Source organism: Porites lutea, chromosome 3 (genome assembly GCF_958299795.1).
Source record: "Porites lutea chromosome 3, jaPorLute2.1, whole genome shotgun sequence".
Lineage (NCBI taxonomy): Eukaryota > Metazoa > Cnidaria > Anthozoa > Scleractinia > Poritidae > Porites > Porites lutea.
The window spans coordinates 36,193,744-36,220,843 of NC_133203.1; the positions used below are offsets into that span (position 1 = coordinate 36,193,744).

A 27,100-nucleotide genomic window follows, 5' to 3' on the forward strand; every position below is an offset into this window, starting at 1 on the left:
TTAAATATTGCCAATTCGAATGAACTATCCTTTACTTCCTTTGGAGAATACTTTTTCAGTTGTTCTACTGAAGTACCCTTAATGAGGCAGAGTATGGTCATGTATCAAAAAGGGAATATCCAATAAAATAGTCTTGAATCGAGATTATATCACGGGGTCAGATCACTACCTATTTGGTAAACTGAATCATCAGTATAAGAACTAAATTCTTCTGATAAATCTTTAACATTCTGCAAATTATGAAATGTAATCAATTCTTGTTGAAAATGATTTGGATGACTTAAGTGTAACTTACTTGATTAAAAATACAGTGTTCAGGCCGTTTTATTTATTACACACGGCACAAAATGTAAACGAGATTTTTCCTGGCTGTCATGATAAAGTTAAAGCTATCAAGTCAAGAGGCAAGAGCTGAGTGCATGCTACATTTCTAAAGTACAGAAGTGCAGTTACAAATAAGTTTCAATGAAGAGGCATCTTCAAAGGCCAACAATGCAATTTTATTGTAAAAAGGTAACCAAAATTCAGCAACAACAGTGAGTACTGTACATCTTGAACACTTTAATAGCGGAGCTCCCGCGCGCGAAGTGCGCGTGGTGGAGCCCCATTGCTAAGATAAATTGGTAACTTATGAAAGCAAGAAAATTTGGTTATGTCGTAGCGTACGAACGCCGACCGTCCGTACGCCCACCTTATGTAAGCCGATGCCAAATGTCAGGTTATTTTGGCGGGAAAGTGTATGGCCATCCGCGTCTTATGAAGCAAAGACAACTAAAGAGTCAATAAAGACAAAAACGGAAAGCGGAAAATGTTTCTGCATCCGTGTTCTCTAAAGTATTAAGTTTAGATTAGTTGTCATGTCCACAAATTTGGAAAATAAGGAAAGAGAAAGACAGAGAAAAAGGGAAAGTAAGGCGACAGGCCAGAGAAGCTCAACGAGAAAAAGAGCCAGAGCGAGATAGAAAAAATAAAGGAAATTTTTGTTGGGGAACAACATAAAATTTTGTAGTGGGAGTGACTCTCTTCTTGGTTCCTGATTAGAAAAAGAAACATTCAAGTCCATCAAAAAGACACTCTGGACTTGTCCATACACTCTAGCTGCTTAAAGGCCCTGAATGACGGAGGACGCTTGAGACTTAAGCAAGTTCTAAGCAGAGAATTCAAGGTTAAATCACCCCCCTGACTTCCTCCACCCCCTCCAGCCTAGCACGTGCTTGAGGGGAATGCTTTCATTGGCCAATGGGCCTCAAACGTTGCAAGAATTTGACATGACAAACTAAAAACAGACATGACCAGTGCACTGACTCTCCCAGAACAGGACTAACAGAAGGTACAACGCTTTTGCAGCACCCTCCCCCCCTAGGGATTGACATGGAGGCCCCTTTCTAACCCATGGCGAGTTAGCTCAGGGACTGAACTTGACAATGAGACCAACCAGGACAGCAAGCCCCCTATGTTTTTTCTCACCGCAATGACCAGAAAGCTGGCTATCGCCAGCTTTCTGTGCGAATATTCTGGTCTATTTTGAGATATGTTTTCAAAAATTCGGCTAGATATTCATCCTTACTTTCCAACCATCTTCCATATAACAAAATCTGGTCTCAGTTTGAATAACAAAGAAATCCTATGTGGGGAACATATAAAATTGTAAACTTTTCTTGGCTATTGTTTTCAACTCTTGTGATTGGTCAAAATCTTTTAACACACAAAAAAACACCCTTTCAAAGTAGAGTGTAAATGCATTTTATTGCGTAAACGGCCTTCATGTAGGTTTATGCATTCTCTGTGTAAAAATGAGAAAATTCTTTTGTGGGGAAGGTACCGTTGCCGCATAACAAAAGAAACTGCTATCCACCTCACCCGGATCATTACTTAATTGTAAATGCGGAGGGATAGTAAGAAATGAAATATGGTAAGGGTAAGGTGTTAATTTGTGAAATTATGGGATTTGTCAGGATATTCTGAAAAGAGCAATATCCAAGAGGCCTTAACTTGCCAAAAACTGGCTTTTCGGGGCAAATAGGCCACTTGCACGATGGCGTCATTCTACTACTAAGACCAGAATCCTTCAGGGTATTACTTTCTTGGGCAAATTAAGGCTTTTGTTAGTTAAACCTCATTGGGACTTCCAAATTTAAGAGGCAGTCTCCCTAAAAGCGTTCGACTCGATTTCGGACTCGAAAAAACTTTTGCCTTGAAAACTTGAAAACTTGAAAACAGAATTGAAGGTTTCAACTCAAATTTAGTCAAATGTTCAATTTGCGTTGCGTGACAGTGCCTGCCGCTGTCACAGCAAAATCGTCAGTTATTCAAATACTTGCCACAATAATATATCCAGGAATGCACAAAGCTACACCCACCCGAATCCCACTGAATTAATCAAAAACTAAAAACCGTAAGAAAAGGTTTAAAACCCTAAGGGAAAAAAAACCTCTTCTAGTTTAAAATGTGGTCCAGTCTGAAAAAGCTGCACTGACCAGAAGTTACTCAGAGCCATCACGTTTTAAAATCGAACGTTAGAAGAAAAGTAAATTTCCCACTGCTTGATTAAATAAGCGTGAACAGGTCCGAAAATCTTTGACTAGTACTTCGCCCCATGTAAGGGTATCCGGATTCTAGAATCTGGGAAATTCTTGCTTGTAGAATCCAAAATCCGGGAAAATTTTGCTCTTGGTATCCGGAATCCAGGGCTTTGGAATCCAGACTAGAGCTCAAGTACTCCAAAATCCCACTAAGGCATGGAATCCAGAATCCACGCTCAATGAAAATCCAGCACCCGGAATCCACAATCCACGGAATGGGATCGAGAATCCAAGACTGTCTTGTAATCCTTAAAATGGGGCGATAGTACTGGACTGCGAATGGCGAGTTACTATAGTGCACACATAAAAGCAATAAGACCCTCTCAGTTGGCTCAACAAGATTGTCCGCGGTAAGCTGGCGTATCAAATGAGCACCCCACCGGAGTCGCAAAAACGAAATGATAAAGGCGGTGGCGCCAAATTTAGTAAAATCGATATTAATATGAATCTGGATCCACACGGAGGGTCCAAAGGCCGTTTTTTAAAAAAAATGTTATCCTAGATCCTTCATATGTTCAGACGTATGTACTTTAACATCATCAACATAGTAGAATGCAAGCGTCTGTAAGAACAGGGTAATAACCCGCTGACAAGTCATGAGACGAGAAAAGACGTGAAAACAGTGTAGGGGTGTCGACCTGGAGAAATGTTCATGCTGGGGAAACCATCGATAAGGCCGGATTCAGACTTCGCGTCAGTTCTCACCTCTACTGAATGTTCGAATCCAGAGGTATTTGTCGACGTTGGGCTTTCAACAAAAAAATGTTGTCGGTGAATTCTCCATAGTACCAAACAATTGAGTGTTCTAAGTAATATGACTAGGGGTAAGGGGCTGGAAATCACGATTTTGACTTGCAATTTAACTTCGACTCCACAAGGTTTCGATATTGCAAGGGATGTGCTTATCACTTTCTGGTTCATGCGTTTATCTTTTGATATTCAAGTCCGCCAGCTCATAAATGATATCAAATGCGCAAGTCCATTAGGTGACTGTTTACCTTTCAGCAGTGCAACAGTGATTGATATCCGGAAAATACTTAAAGCCACTTTCTACTTTTCTCCATCATTTCATTATGTTTCGATTTTCACTTCCCGTAAATTTCTAAATAAAAGAAATTGATTGGACCACTGAGTTTATTAGTGTCTGAACTTGAACTTACGATTACGACAATTTCCATCGACCCTTTTGTCGTTTTTCTTATCACAAATATTATTAAGGAACTAATGATAAAGATATTAGAAATGATTTTACGATTTCATACGTACGTGATCTCAGCCAAATCAGTCGAACTAAAGACGAGAACAATGACAAAGAAGGTGAAGGCTAATGATAAAGATATCAGAAATGATTTTACGATTTCATACGTACGTGATCTCAGCCAAATCAGTCGAACCAAATACGAGAACAATGACAAAGAAGGAGAAATACTAAGATTCAAGCACTTGAGAAGCGGTTTGAACTGTTAAATTTGGTGTAGTAAGGTTATTTCTTACTTTTTCACTGGGAAACTTTTAAGATATTCGATGTGGTTGTCTCGGTTTTCTTTCCGTGGGAACCAAACAACATTGAAACACCTGCTGAAGTACCAATGACGTTCTCTTTTCTGACGTCATTGTAAAAGTTCCTCAAGTTGTGTTTTCGCTATATTCTTTAAGTCGAAAGATGAAACCATAAGGTTACCTGTTAAGCAGCTGTCTGTTCCAGCCTGGGTAAATGAAGAACCAATTTTGACAACTGCCAAACAAACAAAGGTAATAACCAAAAGTCATAGAGCCAGCTGATAATGCATAAGATATTGACACGCAAGCCCACATTTATTTTCATTTGAATATTGCGATAGGTGCAAATTCTGAATAATGAGTTCAACTTTTTTTCCTTGTGTATAAATTTCGGTGAAAAATACAGCTTCAGCTACTAACAGAGGTAGAAGGAAAGTAGTGCATGTCATTTAGTATTATATCAGTCTAGTATTTTATTTGTAATTCATGTCACTTACTGCTTTACTTGCACATATTAGATACTACTTCCCTCTCCTCCCCACCCCCCATCCCCCACCCAAAGTTCACAGATTGTAATTGGCAGTACAACCTTAAACAAAACTGTTGAGACAGTTCCTTCTATTTTCTAAATTTTGCGCCATACTACCATCTCCTCTAAACAGAAAAAGTAAGCCCCCTCCACACCCCCTATTCAAAGTTGTTTTGCTGTAAAAACCAACATGTATAATTCTCGTGATTAAAGGGAACGGGGTTGTTTCTCAACAGTTTTTGTCCAAGGTTGTAGAATTGGTTGGACGATAATTCCAATGTCCGTTGTATTTTGAAAGGCATTCAACGCAACACGTTTCAACCCGAATATATTTCCACAAACACCTTGTTTAATTTACACCTGAATTGAAAAAAATAACTTGGAACAAGACTCCCCTCCAGACAAAGATTTACAGTCAAGACATTAATATGCGCTTTTCCAAATAATTTCTAAAAATATATGGCATTAATCATTAATCTGATAACAATCTTTATCAAAGGTTTACTCAGAGGCTCTATTATAAAGAAAGGCAGTCAATTAAAATATTGAGGAAGTTCTACTGGCACCAAAGCACTTCGCACGCAAATGGAAAAACAGGCTAAAGACATGGAGAAAGACTACGTACGAAAAGATCCCAGACTTCGTTTCCTTAAATTCCTCTTACTTTGTTCTTTGATGAATCTTTGGATCCAAGGTAGGTTATCTTTGTAAGTAATCCGGTAAAAATGATATATTCTGTACGCTTTGATTATAAGTAAACCCAAAACATTATTTTCACCCTTTTTTTTCAAAATTAAAAGAAACAGGGTTCCCATATTACCCCAAGAATCAAGGGAACAGGGCTAGTCATTCATCGACTGCTCTGGAAGGAAAATATTTTTGAAAGAAAAAGAACTCCAAGTTCTTCGTATGCAATGTTACAACTTTGAGGTTATGAGGAGTGTAAAGAAGCTACTCTCAACTACTCTCAACTCTCTTTACAGCGGACACTGTAGGGACCTTGAGTTACTGTCCTCATTAGCAAGAGTCCGTTATAGCGGGAATTTGTTTCAGTCAAACATCTGTAATTTATGAAAAGAGTGCGAAAACGGGGACCCCAATCTCCCTCCCCTTTCCCCTTCCTTCCTACCTTCATCCCTCCATCCCCTACCCTTTCGACTAAATTTTAATTAAGTCTTCACTGACGTGGATAACAGGGAAATAAAAGGTTAAGGGTTGGACCTCAAAGCGGAGCGTCCCAGTATAAAACTTTGACACCCCCCCCCGCCCCCCAGTTCCAGACGCCTTTGAACTGGAAAATCAGCACTGAGAAAATAAAATCATATGCTTGTAGAAACGATGTAAGAAAAGTATCCAAAGAGCCCTTCTGTTCAGTTGTAAACTTAGCAATAATTTACCCGTTAAACAACAGAAATTGCACGAAAAACAATTTACAACTGAAGCAAGTAAAAAAAAAAAAAAAATACTAGTCAGGAGAGTAGCTACCTGTACGCGCGGGCGTACCTGAAAAAGTCGAGGGTGAAAAAAAAAAAGATACGAAGCCGAATAATGAAAAAAAGAGCAAAAGAATAAGATGGGTATAATATAATTATTTTACGTTCACAGTTTGGCTCAATTAATTTAACAACGGACTATTAGATTTTTAGTTTTACTCCCAAATGTAGGCTTCCAGAAAAGAGATACGTGATTCACTGGTGGACCTATATTCAAAGATATATTTTAGGCCTTAAGTTAAGAAAAGCGACTGACCTTCTTTAGTCCACGTGGTCCATGAGTCCAAAAAGACGATGAAGATTTTTTCAGTTTACACAGTTACGTCATTTCATACAGTAAAAACGCTTCGGCTTACAGTAATTTCACCGTTTGGGGACATTGGGGGGGGGGGGGGGGGGGGGGATAAGGGCATTTGGAGAATTGTGCGTATCTTCGAAAAAATCCTGGCTATGCCCCTGCTAATGAGGATCGTCCCTTATTCAACATTACCCCTCTTTAAGTTGGGAGCAAGCGAGTGCTAATTTTGGTGGGAATACTGATGGCGGCTGCAAGAGTACTGTCGGAATAAATAGTTCAGGAACTTTGCCACCGACACTGGCGTTATTGCAAGGTGGCTTGAAAAATGACTTTAATAATTAAAAGTATGCTAATTTATTCCGATAATTTAGCTATCTCTTATTTTCAGCGTCTTAAAAATACAGCCGGAGTTCTCCTTGCGACACTCTCACAAGCGACCACCTCTAATTACAAGCGGCATTCAGTGAAACACCGTTTGAACTGACTTTTAAAAGCGCTGTAATGTAAAGCTCTCTTAAGCAACAGTTCCTGCAAGCGGACCAATCTTGTGAATCACCAGCTGGACCGTTTCATTTGTTTTTAAGTTCTTGTAACCAACCACTACGTCGACAATTAAACAAAAGGACTAACTTCATGATTAAAATTTTGGGTAAACTATCGCAAAAGCGCGAATGGTTCGTTGATTTGGAATGACCAAAGTTATTAAAAAAGAAACTACTTAACACTCTTTTACCCATACTTGTTCGTAATAAAGAACACATGCCCAAATGTTTAACAGCCCGTAATTTTGTGTTGCTCCTACGTAAAAAGCCTGGTCGAGGGTGAAAAGAGAGTGAGAGACTGGGGAGAGCTCCGGGCGTGTAGAGAGACTGTTTCTTAATCTAACACATTCCCAGGTTTTTTGCTAAGCTATCGTTAGTGACCGCCATTGAGAAACGGCGAGCACTAGTTGCATAAAAATGGCTCAGTTTATTTTACAAAAGAAACATGAAACTAACGTTAAGGTTACGAGAGCTAATTTTGGCAACTGCCATTGAGTTAACCATATGCAACCAGAGCGCCGAAAATATGAATACCTACAGCAAAATTTATAGGCTTTGGAAATAGCGAAGAGTGAAATTTCCCAACGTACTAAGTGTTCGGCTTTAGTCTGTGGGTGATAAAATGGGGATCAAATACAGTTTAAACTTCTATGGCGGAAGGCACAAAGGCAATTGATATGTATTTCATCTGTAACTGAATCCAAGTCGAAGGAGGGCCTTCTCCAATAAAACTGACGTTAACACCGAGATGTTGTAATTGTCAGTTAACGCTGCATCCGACCCACTAATGTAAGAATCGACCACTATTATAACACTAACTAATAATGTAATAAATATCAACCACTAATCTAATAATTCACCACTATATTGTAACACTAATTACTAATGTAATAAATATCAACCACTAATGTAATCGACCACTATTGTAACAATAACTACTAATGTAATAAATATCAACCACTAATGCAATACTAACCATTACTGTAATAAATTACAACAACTAAAAGTTAACCACCAATGTAATAATTTTTCACCTTTAATGTAAGAAAAAACTCAACCACTAATGTAATAACATTGCGACCATTGATGTAACAAACTCAAAGAGAAGAGTCACTTGGTGGCATTTGATTTGCAATATAAACGCACACTAACATATGAATCTCTACGGTAAGTATCAGGCAACGGACGCATGACCAACACGATATAATAGTGTTCCTACTTCTGGGACGGTGTACCAACTTGCTCTATAATATCCGAAAAAAAACATTTTTTTTTGGAACAACAAGTGAAATATCATAGAAAGATACCCTTCGTTTTTGTCCAGGTTCAGTAGTAGAATGCTGGCAACTGTTTTTAAAAGCATTATGTACAGGAAACCTGAAGCGCATAAAGAACAGGAGCACACACAAAATGAACTGACTTATTGTCATTCTTTTTCCTTCGTGACCGTATTAAGGTCAAGGAAAGGTACATGTGAAACCACTTGGCGTTCATAATCGTGTGGTTTATAGCCCTGATGAATACCTTATGCTTGCCTGAGAATGAAACAGTAAACATGCATTGTTTAATTTCATGTATTGAAACCCAACAAAAATTTTAACAAAAGAACATGTCACTTTGAAAAAGAAGTACAAATATTTCCGGAGAGTTTCAAAAGCGAACTGTTTTCGTGTTTATCGAAAGTTGATCACGTGCATGATCAACTAATGCAAAAGACCTCATGGTATTTTGTTCTTACAAAAATGACAAAGAAAATTGCTTGAAGGAAAACTGAACGCTGCTACTCATTGAGCTGTGACTTTATGGACACTCATGAACAGCGGCATGAAATGCTGCAAAACGTTAACTCTTGTGGGGAAGGTTTAACACCCAGTCTGAAAGTGACGATGTTGAATTGCGTTGAAACAGCAATCCCTGACATCAAAACAGGAGGTCGTATGATTTTTTGAAATCCTAGCAATTATAAATAGCCAATCAGCTCTTCTCTTTGAGTTTGTTACATCACTGGTCGCAATGTTATTACATTAGTGGTTAGGTTTTCATTGAATTGAAGGTTAAAAAATTATTACATTGGGGGTTAACTTTTTGTTACATTAGTGGTTGATATTTATTACATTAATGGTTAGTATTACGTTAGTGTTTGATATTTATTACATTAGTAGTTAGTGTTACAATAGTTGTCGATTATCACATAAGTGGGTAATACAAACGCCGAGTTTCTGAGATACTAGGCTCCTCGGAGGACATATTGCAATTGAAACAGCTGTTGAGAAGATATTAACATTACAACTAGGCTCCCGTATCCATGCAACTGACTATCTCAGCTCGATGCAATTTGTCCTTGGGATGTTATTTACACGAGTTATATGAAGAAACAAAACCAAAACAGGCAGCTAATAGCCACAATCCGATTTAACCCGATAAAAATCTGAAAGCAAACTGGTCAAATCTCCGCTTTTTGGAAAACGGTTCGATAAATATATAACGATTATTCACCGAAGTGGAGGTGGCTATTTAACAATTATTCCTCTCCCCCTTATGGCCTCTGAGATAGCCCATTCGGCCTTCGGCCTCATGGGCTATTGACTCAGAGGCCATTCGGGCTCGAGGAATAATTGTTAAATCTCGCCCTCATGGCCTCTGAGTCAATAGCCCATTCGGCCTTCGACCTCAAGGGCTATTGACTCAGAGGCCATTCGGGTTCGAGGAATAATTGTTAAATAGCCACCTCCACTTCGGTGAATAATTGTTATATATTTATCGAATCTTTTTCCAAAAAGCGGAGAGTTGACCAGTTTGCTTTCAGATTTTTATCGGGTTCAGTCGGGTTGTGGCTATTAGCTGCCTGTTTTGTTTTTGTATTTTTGAGGCGTTTATATAACCCGGGCGCCGGTTAATAGGGAAGAAAGATTCACGGGCGATTGACATCCTAAATGACAGGAAAATTCGATCGGCAATAAATTTCTCGCTAACAAAATCACTATATAGCTGATTATATTCCGCAAGGTCATTCACTGTTTTTTGTTTTAGTTATTTGTTTGTTTTCTTTTTTCTCTTTTTTTTTTTGTGGTTGTATTTTGCTTCTTGATCAACTTCCCAACGCGCTAAAATGTAGGCACGAATGAATAATGTAATCTTACAGCCTCGACGTGGCATTGCTCGTTGCATGTTAAGCTCAATTCACCTGCTATTCGTTAAAAATGATCAGAACAACAAAACAAATATAAACAATACAGTTTGTATAGCAAGTCAAAAGAAGATCTACTGCCTATATCCATCTCATTCAACATCCGTTGACAAGGAAGTCATTGATGATTTCGGTGGGAACTGCAACGGTGACTGTGTTAGTGAGGAAAAAGGGTAAGGTTCTGTCGTCACTATACCGGATAGGTATAAAAATGGAGTATCTGGCCTCGTATAAATGGCAACTCTGGCAAGTGCAAAGTGCTGGAACAAATCGCTCACTGACATATCGAACATCGTGCTGGAGCGGTTGGCCGAGAGAGTTTGGTACACTAAATCCCAATCCTCACTCTAAATATTCACCTCGCCTCTTCTCTTATTTTTTCGCTACGTTCCCAACACCTGTTACATACATACATAATCTTTAATTGAACACAATAATTTTTAAAGCTATAAAAGCTTGTGGGGTCGTGTGTTTAAGAACTGAACTAACCTAATTTACATCAAAACATATATACAAATTATATATATCATAGGGACACAGTCATCAGTAATATATAGTTTGTTCAGGGTCTGAGCTTGACGATGAGACCAACCAGGACGGCAAGTCTCCTATGAAAATTCTCACCGCTGGGGATATTCTGGGCCTTTTTGAGGAAAGTTTTCAAAAATTCGGCTACATGTACATTATAGGCGATCAAAGGACTGCGGTGGTTCACGATTTTTCCGTGGAGCGTTCATAGGCGGAAATAATTTTGTTTTCAATCCAGAAGCTAATTCCTTGTTGTTTCTGAATTCTTGCCTTGACTAAAAAAACATCCGTGTATGATGCCTCGGAAATTAAGGAAATTAAATAATTTATTAATGTTTATTACTGACGAAAATAGTTTCGATCAACAATAACAATATGTTTTATTTGCATTACTTTAACAAAGTATTACAGTATTGCAAAAGCTACTTGAATTTAATTATTGATTCCTTTTAAAATTAAATATTTAAAATAACTTTAAATATAATAATCATTGCTTCTTTTTCAGCCATCAGTAGGATTAATTATTCCGATCATTTGTTGATAAGACTGAGTGTCAAATCAGCTAGCTTGCGTAGCAAGCGTTTCCAATCGAGTTATTGCGCGAAAGTTAGAGCGGAAGCAAAAAAGAGGTGGAAGGGGGAGGGGGAGGGGAGAAGAGGAAACGCTTGCCCGCAAACCCCACGATTCTGGAAAACGCCCCTTGAGATTTCATTTCATTTTAAATTGGTAGCTCGTCAAAATAGAAGTATAACGAACAGATTACCCCTGGATTACTACCCTGGGTACCAGAGGTATTTTCTCGCGTGCGACGGGGAGCTTCGCTTCGTCGGCCGCAGGCCGACACGTGTTTGGCCGAAGGCCGAAGACACGAGAGGCGAAGCGGGTCACTTTTTAAGACTTGACCGAAACCGGAAACCGCGCAAGAAAAGCCTCCGGCACCCAGGGTACTGGATTACCAGATTTGTAAAATTACTTTGTTCTGTAATAGAACACGTTGCAGGCGATTGCAAGAACTGTAATAAAAAAGATTAACGATAAAAAAAAGTTAAAACTCTGATCGATTGCTGCGGAATTTCGTGTTTTTTATTGTGTGCTTTATCTCGTCTGAAACCTTGTCGACACGTCAAAAATGAGTTGTCCGGAACAATTCACTCCGTCGGGTATAAGTTTTGCAGAGCGGCTGCTCTTCAGCCTGTGTCGAAACGTTCTCTACAATGCATGCCGCGAAATTTCCAATAAACAAAAAGAATCTCTTCATTTCAAAAAGCTGACAAATCGCTTGTCCATGTGGCTTTAGCTAGTGTCGAGTACCGATGTTCTGTTTCATGCTGATGTTATCTCCACCAAACAGTCCATTTTTTCCAGTCAGATCCGCACGCCGTCATTCTCAATAAATTGGCCTTCCCTAGTCTCCACTGCTCGATCTCCAATTATGCTTTGAAGACTCTGATCTCATAAACCTCACAAACACGATTCAAATAAATATCAGTCCAAAGCATTTGTAATCTGCGACCACAAATCAGATGAGACCAGATCTGTGAAGCACGAAAACAAAACATACCTGGTTTGATTGATGTTTCGAATGCTAATTAATCAACACTGCCCGCACCGCGCCAATCAGAAGCTGCGTTCGTGTGCGAACGTAGTTTTTTATAATCGTGGGGTTTGCGGGCAAGTGTTTCCTTCTATCCCCTCCCCCTCCCCCGTCATTCATTTGTTTTTTCTTTTTGCTCTTGTCCCAGCTTTCTAAACGAACCTCGCGAGGAAACGCTTGCTACGCAGGCTACAAATCAGCCATTGCAAACCTATCTTTTAAAAAGCCCATTTCTTTACCAAAGAACAATAACCAGCCAAAAAACATACATGGGCTAGGATAGTGACGGCTTCCTCTCTGATAGTAGGTTGGATGCCCTGTAGTAGGTTTGTCAAGAGTTCCTGTGGAGGTTTGTGTTAGTTAATGAATGTTTGGATCAATTTAGGTTTCTGGGAAACTGCCCACCTACCCCTCCCTAAGCTAACATTAACACTTACTTCTCACTTAGGGCAAAATGATGGCTCAGGGGAGGGGTAGGTGGGCCAAATTGCGAATGTTTGATGAAATAAAGAATTTCCCTGTTTATTCTTTCCTTTTTACGCGTTAGATGTGTCACCCACAGGGATCCTAGACTGTGGAATAAGTGCACAGAAATGTCAACCTCCTTTGGAGACAAAAACCCGTACAGTAACGCCGAAAGACTCCAAAGTGAATTTGAACTGCTCGATTAAGAATGGGGGAAAAGTACAAGACATGACCTGGAAGGACCTTGAAAAACACCTCAATGCCAGTAACGCCGGTCTGTTCTTACAACACATCGATTCAAAGAATGGAAGTCAGCCACGTGAATGTTTTTCTATAAAATATGCCAGTGAGTATGTTCTCCTTTTGCCTTGTCTGAAATTGATGGGGAGAAAAATATCATAATGCGCCAATCAGTTTTTTTGTGTGTCTTGTTTTCTAAATGGATTATAACGAATCCTATGAATGGCTCGTAACAGGTTTAGGCAGATTCAAGTTCAGCTGAGGCAATTTTTACGGTTGGATTGATCGTAAAAACGGTTGAAGTTATAGCCAGCTGAATCACCTCACTTGAACATGGTTCACTTCGAAACTCTAGTTGCTCATGCCATGCTGAAGGGAAGCAAAGCAAAGGGACATGACAAACAACAAACAGAGGAATCATTTTAAATGATATTAGCTTTTTGTTTGGCTTGAGTCAGTGCGTAGGGACTCGCTCTCCAGCATGGCAGGTTGTGCCACAAAAGTGACTTACTGCAAAGGGCCTATTTAAAATGAACAAGGCATATAGTGAAACATTGTTGGTTGGAAGGTGTCGGTAAGACAGATGACTGTAGTTACCTTAAAAATCGTGAGCTAAGCAGCGACGACGACGGCAGTGAAAATGTCGTTAAAAAATTAAATTTGCCTCATTTCAAATGTTATCGCGTCTATTTGGAGCTGCTAAATTTGCAGAATTTGTCAAATGCAGACGATTTCTCTTGGAGTTGAATTCTTAAGGACTTTATCCAGGTTCAGAAAGAAAAAGGAGAATTTGTCGTCGTATATTCACTTCTCCATAAAACGTCGTATTCCTTGATTAGGAGGTTTCGAGATATGTCCAGAAATGCACGCATTGGCGAAAATGGCAGAAATGGCGCTTAATCGCCAAAATCGCCAAACTGTAAACAGAAATTCAAATGAGATGGCAAAGGGGCCCTTTGCAAAGTGGCGATTTCGGCGAAAATGGCGTATTTGGCGAAAATGGCAGAAATGGCAATTAATCGCCAAAATCGCCAAACTATAAACAGAAATTCAAATGAGATGGCAAAGGGGCCCTTTGCAAAGTGGCGATTTCGGCAAAAATGGCGTATTTGGTGAAAATGGCAGAAATGGCGCTTAATCGCCAAAATCGCCAAACTATAAACAAAAATTCAAATGAGATGGCAAAGAGGCCCTTTCCAAAGTGGCGATTTTGGCGAAAATGGCGTATTTGGCGAAAATGGCAGAAATGGCAATTAATCGCCAAAATCGCCAAACTGTAAACAAAAACTCAAATGAGATGGCAAAGGGGCCCTTTGGAAAGCGGCGATTTCGGCAAAAATGGCGTATTTGGCGAAAATGGCAGAAATGGTAATTAATCGGTAAAATCGCCAAACTATAAACAAAAATTCAAATGAGATGGCAAAGGGGCCCTTTGCAAACTGGCGATTTTGGCGAAAATAGCGTATTTGGCGAAAATGGCAGAAATGGCGTTAATCGCCAAAATCGCCAAACTGTAAACAAAAATTTAAATGAGGTGGCAAAGGGGCCCTTTGCAAACTGGCGATTTTGGCGAAAATGGCGTATTTGGCGAAAATGGCAGAAATGGCGTTAATCGCCAAAATCGCCAAAATATAAACAAAAATTTAAATGAGATGGCAAAGGGGCCCTTTGCAAAGTGGCGATTTCCGCGAAAATGGCGTATTTGGCGAAAATGGCAGAAATGGCAATTAATCGCTAAAATCGCCAAACTATAAACAAAAATTCAAATGAGATGGCAAAGGGGCCCTTTACAAACTGGCGATTTTGGCGAAAATGGCGTATTTGGCGAAAATGGCAGAAATGGCGTTAATCGCCAAAATCGCCAAACTGTAAACAAAAATTTAAATGAGGTGGCAAAGGGGCCCTTTGCAAAGTGGCGATTTCGGCGAAAATGGCGTATTTGGCGAAAATGGCAAAAATGGCAATTAATCGCCAAAATCGCCAAAATATAAACAAAAATTTAAATGAGATGGCAAAGGGGCCCTTTGCAAAGTGGCGATTTCCGCGAAAATGGCGTATTTGGCGAAAATGGCAGAAATGGCAATTAATCGCCAAAATCGCCAAACTATAAACAAAAATTCAAATGAGATGGCAAAGGGGCCCTTTGGAAAGTGGCAATATTAGCGAAAATGGCGTATTTGACGAAAATGGCAGAAATGGCGCTTAATCGCCAAAATCGCCAAACTGTCAACAAAAATTCAAATGAGATGACAAAGGGGCCCTTTGGAAAGTGGCGATTTCGGCGAAAATGGCATATTTGGCGAAAATGGCAGAAATGGCGATTAATCGCCAAACACGCCAAACTGTAAACAAAAATTCAAATGAGATGGCAAAGGGGCCCTTTGAAAAATGGCGATATTGGCGAAAATGGCGTATTTGGCGGAAATGGCGATTAATCTCCGAAATCGCCAAACTGTAAACAAAAATTCAAATGAGATGGCAAAGGGGGCCTTCGGAAAATGGCGTATTTGGCGAAAATGGCGGAAATGGCGATGAGTCGCCGAAATCGCCAAATTATAAACAAAAATGCAAATGAGATGGCAAAGGGGCCCTTTGGAAAGTGACGATTTTGGCGAAAATGGCGCGCACTAATTCTGTATCTTTTCATCAACCACAAATAAAAAAAAATATAGAGAGAGTGCATGTTGGCCTTGTTTTTAAAACGTGTTTTGGCAGAAATGGCAATTACTCGATGAAATACCTAATTTGTCAAGACAAATTGAAATGACATAGCAAAGGGTCCCTTTTGAAATGGCTATTAATTGCCAAATAGTACCACATATTAATATAAAAATGTTTCCAGTAGTATAATTGTATACTAATAATGACAACGCTACTGTAACTTAAGTGTCATTAATCTGTTTTTAATCCTTTTACCTTTAATTGATAACCTCTTGTGATTTGAAATTCGTCCCAGACAAGAGTGTTTGGTCGGGAATTACCACTTATAACTAATTTCTTGCTCAATTCAAATCGAATAGCCAACAAGCTGTATTCGATTATCAGTAAATGGTAATCTTCGTAATGTTCATGGCAACTTTGTTACCAAAAAATCCAAGATAGATATCCTTAATTTTCCAGGCTTGTAGGCATTGTTTGAATAGCGACAGTTCAACATTATATATTATGAGGAATCCAGGTGGGTTCTTGGCTACGCATTCAGATAATTAGATGGTCCGTATTGCCTTGTATATCCATCCTGTTTGTTATAATGGCGTTCAATCGTACAAGTATATATAAACGAGGTGGTTCATTGCAGTTTCACAGAACATGAACGTGTAAGGTTTAGTATTTGTTATATAGACGCGGCGGCCATGTTGAAATAGTCGATTTTGGATAACTACTTTATGTAAGTAGAAACGATTAGTGTCATTCCCAGCCGACTTTGGTGGTCACTCTATGTAAGCAAAACGATTAATGTCGTTCACAGGGACTCTCAGGCAATTGTTAAAATAGAAGGTAAAAAGGTCGGGTGACGTGTTTCGACGAGCATTAGCATTAGCAATTTAATGGAACACATATTGTACTGAGAATTGGTTTGGTGGTCTCAGCGCAAAAAAACAATACATTTTCTAAATTTCTGGCCCCATCTCATAAAGCAATAATGGGACACATTTTTTAAGAACGAGACAAACATGTACACTCTCTTTTTATATATCTAGTTGATGAAAAGATACAGAATTAGTTTGAATGGGATATGTTTTATGAAAGAGACAAACAAGTTATTATTTTGATCCAATGTTTATGTTCAATAAATGCGGTGAAGTATTGGGCACAAGTGACATTTCGTGCAGGTTCACATAAAGCGGAAATAAGCGAATTCACACATTTCAAAATGGCGCATACAAGCTGCTGGACTTTTCGGCTTTCGTTACTTTTAGGGGACCGTTTCTCTAAAGAGCAAAACAAGTAAGTGCGAGAAGAAAGTGAAGAGTTTAAAACGACGGAAGAAGATAATGTGTATAGTGGAGAACCAAAAAAGAATGAAGGGCACACAATGGTTATCGTGAAAGCATCTTTTAGCCAGGAACCATGCGTTTCGCAATCGCTTTTCATTTAAGGCTGCCTCACAATTTAATGGAACCAATGTGAAGAGAATTGTAACCAGTGAGGATTGTTAAGGTCTACATCGAACCTCAAAAGTTAGAGTGTCCATGGCAAGGAATTATTAAGATTTAAAGGACTTGGTAGTTCTCTCCTCGAGTAATTAGTGGACTTGTAAGTCTTTGAAAGGAATGAACCATACAAAAGCAAATGATGCTAGTGTGATATCATCACATCACTTTTGGTAAGTCAAGCGACATCGAAAGTAAGGAAATGTTTACTTAACCTGTGAAGTACATGGCACAAATACATATTAGCTTAACTGAAACGACTTCCATTTGTTGTTTTCAGATATATTTGATTCAGTTGTATTTGATAAAATAATGTTGTTTGACAGTTAGTTCTCAAACTCATTAATAATTCATTAAGAAAATACAAAGGAAATTAATGTTTAATGAGTGTTTGGAAATCGGATGAAACACTGCTTAGTATTTGCATCCCTAATTTCTCCTTCAAAAATGATTTTGTTTGAGAAGAAATATCAAACATTCGACACAGTGTTTCATCACCAGATGAAACACCTCGAAGTTCGTCAAAAATACTCCGCTGCGCGTCGTATTTTCAACTCTCTTCTCGGTGTTTCATCTGGTTATGAAACACTGCATCTCATGTTTGATATATTACGTAAAGCTGTTTTGTCATATATTTGATTCAGTTGTATTTGATAAATGTTGCCTCACAGTTATTGGGGCCTCTTTTATATTAGGCAGGTAATTTGAACTTTTTTTTAGTACTGTTGCCTCACAGTTATAAGGACCTCTCTAGTTATCTACTTTGAAGGGGCCACTTTTGGCATCCAATTTGAATATTTTGCCACATAACGCCAGCCCTCTGGCGATTTTTGCCAAAATCGCCAATTTCGCCAAAATCGCCAGCCTCCAAGGGGCCACTTTTGGCATCCAATTCAAATCACCAGAGGCTGGTGATTTTTCGCCAGTTTCGCCATTGCATGCATGGCGATTTTTGCCAAAATTGCCAATTTCGCCAAAATCGCCATTTTCGCCAAATCGCCAGCCTCCAAGGGGCCACTTTTGGCATCCAATTCAAATCGCCAGTGGCTGGCGATTTTTCGCCAGTTTCGCCATTTTCGCCATTGCATGCATTTCTGGACATCCAATTTGAATATTTTGCCACATATCGCCAGCCCTCTGGCAGTTTTTGCCAAAATCGCCATTTTCGCCAAAATCGCCAGCCTCCAAGGGGCCACTTTTGGCATCCAATTCAAATCGCCAGAGGCTGGTGATTTTTCGCCAGTTTCGCCAGTTTCGCCATTGCATGCATGGCGATTTTTGCCAAAATTGCCAATTTCGTCAAAATCGCCATTTTCGCCAAAATCGCCAGCCTCCAAGGGGCCACTTTTGGCATCCAATTCTAATCGCCAGCGGCTGGCGATTTTTCGCCAGTTTCGCCATTTCCGCCATTGCATGCATTTCTGGACATAAGTGGAGGTTTCACTTCATAGTCTTGCAGACAACGCCCGGGGGGGGGGGGCGGTACTCCCATACATTAACTATACGGGCATGTGCTGCCCAATGGGGTCGTGATTTTGAAGCTCCTGGTTTGGAACGGGGTATCCGTTTTCTAGAACGGGGTATAATATTTCGAACGCATGAAAGCTCCAGTTTTGTAAGTAGCCATTTGAAATTATTCAAGGACAGACTGCTTTTAAAAATACGGTTCAATGCGTTAACAAGCAAACTGTTATACTCTTGTTGCACCCTAGAACGGAGTATAAAAAATTGGTCCATTTCAAGAACGGGGTATCAGTTTTAGGGCGAATTCTAGAACGGGGTATAAAAAATTGGCCCATTTCTAGAACGGGGTATCAATTTTAGGGGAATTTTTTTTTAGAACGGAGTGCCAATTTGGAGTCCCAGGCAGCACATACCCACCCAAAAAATACCCAAGTGCCCCCCCCCCCCCCTCCCCGGGGAGTCAACATCAAAGAAGTGTTCTAAGAAGCTTGACGCACGTGCAGCAACTGATGTTTTCAAGTTAAAACCAATTGTGTTTTGACGTTGATTTCGTGATGGTTCAGATTTTTACATTTCAGATTTTGATATTTTTTCCCACTAATTCAAGAGGTTGCTGTAAAAATAATACAAATATATTACAAAAACAAGAAGAAGAAAACCAGCAAATTACATAAATCCTGATCAAAGGTGAAATGTGCGCAGTGGCTAAAGGAGCTTAGGCTTTCGAGTTGGTCACTTAAGCTCCCTAGTTTAAATGCTTGGGTGCACGACTTACAAGCTTTGAAATTAAGACGAAGAATTCCTTCTCAGTTCCAGTTCAGAGAGTATTTAAGACAAGTTCTCCCGTTGACTACTATCCTGACACGAGAGAAATGGAACTGAAGTGTACCTTCAAGGGATGGCCTCGTCCTCGTGTAGTTTGGTACAATCCAGATAACAAACAAATCATCAACGGATCTGAAGGTTTTTACATCTCAGAGCAGCTGGTTGGAAAGGATACCTTACGTTCCCTTCTCCGTAATGCTAATATCCAAGAAAAACACGAAGGGGCTGCTTATAAATGCATTGGAATGAACAACATTGCCGGCTGGTCTAGTAAAAAATCAGGGTATATTGACCTGAATTATCGCTGTGAGTCATTTAATTTCTTATTTCTAATACTACACACGGATGCGCAAAACTACCTCCTTTGAAGCAGGTTCATAAAAAAACATAATACCATGTTTCCCCTGTAAGCAATGGAAAGTATCCCATTTAGACTAAGAGAGACAGCTCATTGTCTCTTGATTTAGACGGAATTAAATATTGGGTGTTTCATATTTCAAATAACAGATTAACTTATTCCTAACTGAATTTCAAAAAAATGTAACTGACAATTTCGTGCCACCTTCCTCTTCCATTCAGACTAAATGGACGCTGGAATTTTTAATTTGTTTTCCCCTCGGGTCACAAGGGATAATAGCCTGCGTGGCAGGCGCAAAAAGGGGAGGGAGAGGGGGAGGGAGAAAAGCACGAATGAGGGGAAAGGGAAGGGAGCGCCTGCTATAAGAGCCGGTGTTTTTGTTATCCGCCCACCATTTTCTCAACTAATCCGATAATGTCACTGTCAATACGTGACCAATCACAAGTACGGGGCTTCTCAGCATGGTCGGAACTTAATTACTTTGTTTACCGGAAATCGTCAAGTTGAGACGCTTTTTTTCAAGTGATATCATAATCGAGCGAAATGAAACATTTTTACTGTTTTTGCTCCCGCAGCAAACACGACAAGCATAGACCACGAGCAGTCTCTCATTTTTTTCACTCGCAGTCTACGACAAACAATGATCAGTTTCGTTTGAATACACAAGACCTTTTCTCTTACAACCTCATCAAGCACCGTGTTGGTCACTGAAGAACAGAACACTGGCCAGCCTGAGACGCGAATAATGAAAGTAAAGGAGAAGTATAAACAACGGATAGTTTTTACCAAAGCTCCAGCTCTCTCTTTGCAAACCATTTAAAACTCCATTCAAGACGGCATATGTTTTTGCAGAAAAGGAGGTCTTTTGAATATCGGCATTGCAAATTTATGGCAAGAATCGCAATCGCTTTGAATCGCTGCTCAGTGTATGGACAAATCCAGTATACAAAGCCTCCTGAGCATCTCTGCCTGCTAAACAAGCTGTACAGTTGGTTTTAGTTTTGGTTTCAACGTGGCGTTGCTACATGATTGGACTAATTTTGATCTTACAGAGCTTCTGCCAGTAGAACACATTTTCTTGATGCCTTCGTCATGTTTGGCTCTCATACTAAGGAACGGACAATTAGAAAACTTATGGGGGGGGGGGCGAAGTAAAAAAAAGATATTCGCGCAAGGCAAAATTAAATGAAAAAAAATTCATGCACGCCATATAACCCTAAAAAATATTCATGCTACGGCCTAAAAAAAATTCATACAAGGAACTTGATAACGAAAAAAAATTCCTGCGGCTCAAAAATTCCCCTCCCCCCCCCCTAAACTTTTCTAATGGTCCGTCCCTAATACACGCCAGGATACACGCCAATAAGTTACTCATTACGGCTCAGCCAATCAGGAATTCGCGGACGCCAGCGTCCACAGAAATGAATAAAAGAGGGTTCTTATAGTAGGCGTCCCTTCCCCTCTCTCCCCTACCCCCTTCCCTTTTTCACTATCCCCTACCCCTTTCGACGCCTGCTACGCAGGCTAAAGGGATAAATAAATAAGTAAATAAATAAATAATGATTTAGTGGCACTAGCTCATCCACAAAGTGGTTCTTTGTCTACCATTCTGGCTCAAATTTACCTTGTGCAACTGGCGGGATTAACGTGGGAGTGATGTGTTGTTTTGGTGGCAATGGCGGAATAAGGGTGAGAACCAACAAAACTCAACCTGGCCGGCCACATCTGATGTTGCCTGAAGTATCAAGCACAGGACAGTCATTAATGAGAGGGGAGTGTTCTCACCTGAACTTCAGTAGAACCTCTATATAACGAAGTCCTCGGTATAATTAACAATTATTCCACTTATTCCACGAGTGTGCGTTAGATATAAGATGGTAGGGGAGCCAACGAGAAACGTAGCACCGAGTTGGCTTTAATCATCTCATATCCAACAAGTGCGAGTGGAATAATTATTCTATTAAAAACGCCCACAAAATATCGAGAATTCTTCCCGACTTTATTTTTAAACCAACCCATTTTCATCTTGTTTTTAATTTTGAGCAGACGCGTACAGTTGCCATATTTAAAGAGCATGGTATAACGGCTCATATACCATAATGGCTAAGCCAATCAGAGCTCTAGAATTGCATTATCCAATGATTCAATTTTTAATGATAAGCGATATTCTCCTCCCCAGAAATAATACAGTCAAACCCCGCAAATCCCGACATTGAAGGGGCCGTACTAAGAAAGAGTCCGTATTAACGGGGTGACCTTATTAAGCGGGTAGAAAATGAAAGGGCTTTCTGTGGCCAGGGACAAAGCAAACTGTCCGTAACAATGAGATGTCTGTATTGACCTCGATATAACAAAACCTCCTTATGGCGAGCATATTTTGCCAGTCCTTTGGGTCTTCGTTCAGCTGTTCGTTACATCAAGATTCCAATGTAAGGTGTTATGTGATTGTTAAAAAGAGAAAACGAGCCCCCAAATAGCCATTAAAATCAACCCTTAGTAGCACAGGCCATATTGGTGGGAGGTAACAGAAGTGGGGTTCATCCGATCAACCGATCGTTAGAGCGTCTCTAAAGTCGGCGTGACGAGACAAGTCGCAAAAGAGGGAACCAGTGGGATAAACAAAATCAACACGTAAAAACTCCAAAGCGTTGTGATGCCCCATATATTGTCACAAATACTAAGGAGGGGAGGGTAAGAGTAAGAATGTTACCTCCTACGGTTGCACGAAAAAATGGTAACGATTTTCAAATAATATTTCCTCATCATATTTTCTTATCATTTAATACAGGTTTCTTTCCAAAAGCTCCGAAGATTTCTTCCCCCCAGGTGCCGGTGGAAGCCTACTTCAATGTCACTTTAGAGTGCAAAGTAGGTGTTAGGCCAAGCGACTGTTGGGACAATTCTTTACGGTGGTATTTTAACAACAACTCAGGGAAATTAGAATCTGGTGAAAAGTATGATATACAAGAAAGAACAACCAACACCAGATGCAAAACAGATTTCATTCTCACCATTGTTAACGTTACTGAAGCAGACGAGGGAAAGTATAAATGTCAGTGGCTTTGCGAGGAGGACTACCCCAGCTTTTCCAGGTCTTCAATTATCCAGTTGAAAGTATATTCTCCTTCAAAAAAAGGTACTGTTACTCCTGTGATATCTAAAAGTCTTGTGTCACGAAATTTATTCCTGGATATGTGCCGCTAGCCTCTCAGAGCTCCTACGCCGTTATAGTCTATTCTGTGGCCAATTATAGACCCCATCTTAGTCACTTTTGGGCAAATATGTAATTTTCGCGATCCCAACTTAGTCACTTTCTACTTTTATGAATTGACCCATTTATAAGATTGAATGAAGAACACTTTACTTTTCATCTGCAGTACAAACATTCTGGTACGTTTGCTAACCGTAAATATGGAGAACTGTCTTACCCCCCAAAAAAACCGAAAATGTGCTACCCCGTTTATTCAATCCAGTCTTGAAAATGGGACCCCATCCAGCGGCACATCCCCATTAGCCTCTTATAAGGAAGTACTCCCCCCACCCCACCCCCTCGGGCTCAAAACAGTAACACAGCAAATGCAAAAGGAGCCGTGTTATGTGAGGACAAGCTTGAAGGGTTGAACTGATTTTTTCATTAGAAAACGGAGAATCCAATCCGAAGAATAACTCGCAATTGTATAACAGTAATTTTATTCGATCTGAAATCAAATTGTACAAATATATTCTATTTAATAAGCGTAATCAAATAATTGATTCATGAAACTAGAAAAAGCGGAATAAATGCCGATAAAAGCTAAAAGTTGATACAAGCGAAGTCACGTGGTTCTTAAAGGAAACAAACTCAATTTAAGCTACTTCAATTCTGTTTAAAAGGTAACGTAAGAAAGACTAAATTAACAAAACGAAGGTAACATACAGTTCACTTACTTCTATAGTGAGTTTTCTCAAATGTCCTCGAATAAGCATTAAATCGGTCCGGGTAGCAGGTAAACTGTTAACACTTTGATCCTTGCAGTACGGCGGTCGGTAAAAAACTTATAAAAACTCGAACAAAGCGGGTACTCTTGTGCTTCCTGTTGGGCGTTTACATTTTCCTACTTTTGCCAGCAAGATTAAATATAAAAATTCCTTGAATAGTTCTTTTACTACGTTAACACTGAGGTTTTTGAAAACTCAAATACCCTAAAAGTTTTTCAAAATTTTTTTTTTTTCATGTAAATTTTTATATAATGTCTGGGGAACAAATGTGTTTGACATGAAGCAGTGATTTTGTCATTTGCAAGTGATTTCTTAACTTACGCTGAGTTCCATTGAGTATACCGTAAGGACATATTTGGCAATATTATCAAAATAAACCAGCAAACCATGACGTCATAGCCTATTTGTTTCGGTGACTGGGTACTCCCTTTGTAAGCGAATTGTTTAAAACCGTTTGGGTCTGAAACAGGGAAAGGCTTTGCGCCGTTTGGATACAGGGTCTGAAATTACATGTTCGTGCATGAGTTTTTTGATATTTTTGTTGATCCTATTGTTTTAAATCATCCGCCTTCAGGTCTGTGAATGGGGTAGGAAAAGTCGTACTCTACCAAAACAGGTGGACAGCGAATTCCATAAATACGTGTACTTGAAATTTCCTTTTAAACGGATAGGGCAATTGGAGGGTAAAGTTTACTTCTGCTTTTGAAATAATTATAGTGTAAATTATAGCTGAAATTTCTACTCGTGTGGGGCTATTTATTGCTAGGTGCCAGACAGAAACTGTGTCGCGATACCCATCAAGGGGACGGCGAATCGTAACCCCCTTCTTTATCTTTATAATCGTTCCACATGATACAATAGCCGAATCAGAATCTAGCATTGCATCTGGGTTGAGTAATGTGTTAGGTCCCAGACCTCTTATATTTTAGGGCAGATATTGCACATGCGCAGTTGCATTAAAAGAATGACTGGCAAATGGTTCGTTTCGTGTTGTTGTTTAAGACCAGAATATTACAATTTTGGCGACGAGGATGGCGCTTGTAGGTCACGTTGGAGAGTATGTGGACGGTAAAGAAGATATTGCAAGTTATATCGAAAGAGTGGAATTGTATTTTGCGGCGAATTATGTCAAGGCGGATTACAAAGTTGCTACGTTTCTAGCGTTTATCGTAGCAGATGCATATGGCGTGCCGCGAAAATTGTTAGCCCCTGAACGTCCAAAATAATTATAAGTCTTTGTGCAATAGTATGAAAAGCTGACTGAACGATTTGGAAACCCAGCTCTAATTTCAAAGTCACTGATCAATAAGTTCCTGGAGATATCAGCAGATCAGGATGAAAACAATTTGACAGCACGCGCAACATATATTGTGAGAACATTCATGGGGCAGGCTTTAGACCAGCAACTAATATGCAGCAGTTTGTTACAAAGCTACCTCCAAAAATTGTAGTAAGGTGAAGCAGGCAAAAGTTAAAGCTACAGCCCAAATAAGTTGACCTTAGCGACCTGGTGGCTGAAGGTTGACGTTAGCGACCAGTGTCTGAAACGGACAGTCAAGTCGAAGTGATAGCCTTTGGTTGCTCTAGTAATATAGAGAATTCTGAACAAGAGAAACCCAAGACAACTTCAAAAGAAATTGAAGTGGCTCAGGAAAAAGAACATGCGAACGCAATTTATGCAATTGACCTGCTCCCAACGTCAGTGGCTTCATAGCTCAGTTGGTAGAGCATCGCACCGGTAATCGCGAGGTCACGGGTTCAAACCCCGTTGAAGTCCTGAATTTTGTTTTGTTTTGTTTTTTGTTTTTTTTTCAGGCTTCTTTACGCAATTGCATAAATTGCGTTCACTGCGACGATCATTTCTTCATTTCCATTTCATTTCCGCAGTTCATATATGGCTTATTTCATACATCATTAACACTCATTTCATTAACACCGGGGCATATGTTTACCTATCGTATTTGTTTCTCTTTTCATTTGAAATTTTCTTTTTTTTGTATCGATGAAAGTAATATGTTGAGGACGTTTCCCCTTTATCAAATTTATTTGAAGATTCTTCGACACCATCGTCACAAAAGACTACAAACTCAACTTCAACAGGTCAGTGATGTTAAGGGGTGGTCACTTAGTATAGTGTTGCAATGGGACTAATTGCAGTGGCGGATCCAGACCTTCAGATAAGGGGGGGGGGGGGGGTGGGGGCGGTCACCCAGACCCTGAGATAAGGAGGGCGGTCTTAAAAATTTTCTTTTTCGACCTTTCGGGTCTCAGTTTGGTCCAAAAATAACCGGGAGGTCCGGGCTCCTTCCTTGGATCCGGCTCTGAATTGCCAACCAAATCTAAAAAATAGTATCCAGATCACATCCCTTTTCAAATAATACGAAACAGTGGAAGAAAACAGAGCCACCCTGAGTCGGTCCTGAGTCGCTGGACTGTTATGGCAATTCAAAAGTAATTACCGGGTGTTAGTAAAACGCGGGGTCGCGGCCGGGGTCGGGGTCTATCTCTTTTTTTATAGAATACCGTTTTAAGGTTAGGATTAGGGTTATGTGAGGAATAGGGTTAGTGTCAACCCGAACCCTAACCCTAACCCTAAAACAGCGTTCTTTTAAAAGAAGGTGGACCCCGACCCCGGCGCCGACCCCGCGTTTTACTGACACCCGTAATTACCGACGAGTTGCATCGCGCTCCAGTCTAAAGACACTTTTTCACAAATTAACAAAATATAGGCTCTGTGATAGTACCACAGTACAGTACCATTAAAATTCCGGGTGGGGGGGGGGAGACTCCACATATGAAAGTGGTGGGGATGCTCGTCAGAAATTTTGAACTAAACCCCAAAAGGAGACCGGTCTGGGCGTTCCCCAAGCTTTTTTTTTTTGATCCCTAAAAGAGGCCATGTTAAAACACAGACAAATGAGAAAACTTGGATTATATGAATGGAGTAAATAAAACGAATTAAAAATATACATATCAAATATATATTTTTATATTTTTTCGCGTGCAACCCTAAACGGGACTTTTACGGCTAAATATGATGGCAAAATTCAGGCACGTGTGCGGGATTTGCTCTGGCGAATTGTGATTGACTAGGAAGAACAATTGCCTTCTATCAAGTATTTTTCCAGCAGAGGAAGGTGGCTTTGGGCAAATGGTGTATCGGTCTCCAGAAAGATCACCCCAGGACTCCCGGGATGGATTTTTTTTGTACATTGCCCAGGCCTCATTTTCTTGGCCGCGCGTTGATCTGGCCCGGCCACTTCAGCGAGCATGTTCTCGGTCGTTTGGGATTATATCCTTCGAGTTTGTCAAAGTCTGTGAGATTCGTTTCTCTATCTGGGAAAGCTTAATTGGTTTTTTATA

General features: G+C 39.9%; 2 protein-coding genes across 3 annotated transcripts in view; both read left to right on the forward strand.

The window, feature by feature from the left end:
* Positions 1 to 27,100, forward strand: part of LOC140932219 (muscle M-line assembly protein unc-89-like) — a 325,339-nt gene that overhangs the window by 209,338 nt on the left and 88,901 nt on the right. The gene's annotated exons all lie outside the window — the stretch shown is intronic.
* LOC140931037 (uncharacterized) overlaps positions 3,982 to 27,100 on the forward strand; it is a 72,224-nt gene continuing 49,105 nt past the window's right edge. The window contains exons 1-2 of one of the 2 annotated variants that reach the window (XM_073380778.1): positions 3,982 to 4,334; positions 5,111 to 5,305. In XM_073380778.1, the coding sequence (XP_073236879.1) occupies positions 5,197 to 5,305 (109 nt within the window). In that variant the 5' untranslated portion in view covers positions 3,982 to 4,334; positions 5,111 to 5,196. Of the gene's footprint in view, positions 4,335 to 5,082; positions 5,306 to 27,100 lie in introns of those variants that run through there. The other variant, XM_073380779.1, reaches the window with a different exon arrangement.